At 41.8% G+C, this 2569-nt stretch overlaps 1 protein-coding gene across 1 annotated transcript; it reads right to left on the reverse strand.

Moving 5' to 3' along the window:
• Positions 1 to 792: 792 nt before the first annotated feature.
• Positions 793 to 2364, reverse strand: LOC6613714 (kunitz-type U19-barytoxin-Tl1a). The gene is made up of 2 exons (XM_002038148.2): positions 1955 to 2364; positions 793 to 1166 (listed from the first exon to the last, which is right to left on the reverse strand). Exons 1-2 carry the CDS (start codon positions 2103 to 2105, stop codon positions 982 to 984), a joined length of 336 nt encoding a protein of 111 aa, XP_002038184.1. The 5' UTR covers positions 2106 to 2364; the 3' UTR covers positions 793 to 981.
• Positions 2365 to 2569: the final 205 nt, after the last annotated feature.

Below are 2569 nucleotides of genomic sequence, written 5' to 3' on the forward strand. Positions count from 1 at the left end.
GTTCGTCGATGCCATTAAGCATTTGATTGGCATTTGTTTGTGCACAGCAATCAAGCCATTTTCGCCCAGCCTGCTGGCCTGGCCAAAACAAAGGCCTGTCAAAACGGACATATGCCGGCAGTGCAATTAATGCTGTTCCAGATAGCCCGGCCTGGTCAACAGGTAACGCAGGTAAGATGCGAGCGGGGATCTTTTTAATTAGCCGTAAGTCGATAGCAGCAAAAAAGGGATAAAGATGACGGCTCTTTGATGTGCAAAACACTGGCCACCTGGTTGGGATGGGGCATGTGGTGTGGCAACCCACTTTCCTCGACAAAGTCCAGCCGCAGCAGTGGGTGGAGTACGTCAGCAGCGATGAGGATGAGGCACCAGCAGCCCGCGGAATGGGTGGCAGTCAATGTCTTGGCGACAATGTCAGTCCTATGTCAGGGGGCCATTTGATATGCCACTGACAGGTAGCACATTTGGCGCATTTTTTCCGCAGGCCCTCTTTATTCTATTTTATTTCATTTTATTTCATTTTGTTTAGCTTCTTTTCGTCTTTTTATACAGCCCTGACAGTGAACAAAGTGCCGATCCACCGATGACAGCTTACAACATTTGGGTGTCTATTTTTGGGCGGCATTTAGTCAAAATCCGTGTGATCAAAGGTAAAAACACTTAAACACTTGAGTGTTTGTTGCCAGCACTTAAACGAACAGTGTAAGAGAACTTAAAAATATTATGGAAATTAAATTTTTATTTAGATTAATAGTAAAAGCATTTAACTCTTAAAATAAAAGTTGAGCGAGATGGGTAAAAATCATATTTTAATGAATGAATTGTAAGTAATTGAGTTTTAAGTTTGAGTATTTAGTTAATAACGTTACTTTTCTTCAAGTGTGAAACGATCTCTATTTGCTAAACATACGCGTACAAACTTATCGCCTAGGTAAGATGTATCTATGTTTCTATATAGTACAATGTATCCACCGATGCTAATCAATCGCCGCAGCGTGCATCGCAGCTTTCCTGCGAGCAGAATCGGTTGCGATTGCCGTTGCATCCTTTGTAGTTGAAGGGCTTGCAGACGCCCTTGTCGAAGTACCAGCGTGTAACGACCTTGGTTTGATCCTTCCTGCTGCAGAAGTTGCCCTCATTGCGGCCCACATAGCAGTTGACATTGTCTGAAAAAGTGCGGATTCATTGGTTAATCACCGCCTGGAAATGCTCCATTCGCGTCCACGATTCGGTCGGCAGACTCGACTGGCCTCATTAAGTGCAATTACGTTTGTTTATTTATACGGCGCTCGAGGCGGACGACAATATATTTCATAATTCCCTGGCCACGTTGTAGTCATAAGCGGAAAAATAGAACAATTTCGCACACAAAATTGACTTTGGCCGGCCAGAAGGTAAAAAAAAAGAAAAAACACAGCATGTGGACAAAACTTGGCAAGTACCAAATTGTTTCATTCTTAGAGCGTGTGCTCTAATTGCCATTTGCCTACAATATTCAATAAACTTTGTAATTTAATTATTATTACGTGGCGAAAATGATAGCCAATGAAATTGTTTGAGAAGATTTTAATTGATTTTCTTCGAAAGAAAACTTTAAAACAATACAATTAAAGTATTATTAACATTTGAAAAACTGATGAGGTATACTTTAATTTAAATATTAAATCTACTATTTGTTGATATTTCAAACTATATCGAACTATGCCTTAATATTTTAAAGTTGATAAGCAAGGTAAAGTAAAGAACAAAGCTTTGAACTGGTTACTGCAGTTTCTGTATTAATATTAATATTATGTATTAATATGTTTGGATAAAGAAGTTTGTTTGTAAATATATATTGTATCTTATTATTTTTTATGTGTTCTGCCGATGAGATAATCTTTTAATCTCCACGCAAACATGGTAGTTCTTCAAGTTCTTTGGAAAATATTCAGCATCATTCCTAGACACTTACTCAGCTCTTTGCACGACACCACTGCCCCATTGCCTGAGGAGCCGCCTCCGCCTCCAAAGGCCTCGATATGCGCCGTCTGTGTCAGGAGGATGATGGACAGGAGACCGACGAGTGTCGCACGGAGGAACGCCAGATTGATTTTCAATTTCATGTTTTTAGCGCGGCCACCGACAGCGGAATGACGATGGGAATCGAAGCAGCAACGGGAGCAGCTGTTCGTGGTACTCGCACCAGATGAGAACGCGGAATGCCGGATCGGAGAGTCGGACTATTTGAAAATATCTGAAACTGAGAAACTGCCGCCGGCAGAGGCTGTTCCAATTTTTCGGTTTTTGGTATTTTTAAGTAATCTGCGCTACTTTCGTTGGCAAAAACGTGCCGCCGACCAACGAATCCAAACGAACCGATGCGAACTCACTGAATGTGGCGCACTTTCGGTCTTCAGTTTATATACGAAATGCCGGAAATTGTTGCTAACTCGAACAAAGTATTCGTTCTCATTTGGCTGATAGTTTCGAATATTCGGTGGGGCTTTCGAGTACTGCCAGCTTGACAATCTTCTGGTACGCGAATCCAACTCAGCACCCATCCATTCATCCAGCCATCATGCCATTC

This window comes from Drosophila sechellia, chromosome 3R (genome assembly GCF_004382195.2).
Source record: "Drosophila sechellia strain sech25 chromosome 3R, ASM438219v1, whole genome shotgun sequence".
NCBI lineage: Eukaryota > Metazoa > Arthropoda > Insecta > Diptera > Drosophilidae > Drosophila > Drosophila sechellia.

Excerpts from the sequence above, each read along its gene's own strand:
- LOC6613714 (XM_002038148.2), bottom strand. The coding sequence starts at position 2,105 with ATGAAATTGAAAATCAATCTGGCGTTCCTCCGTGCGACACTCGTCGGT. Across the intron at positions 1,167-1,954 it reads GGTGTCGTGCAAAGAGCTGA|ACAATGTCAACTGCTATGTG; the intron begins GTAAGTGTCTAG and ends GCACTTTTTCAG.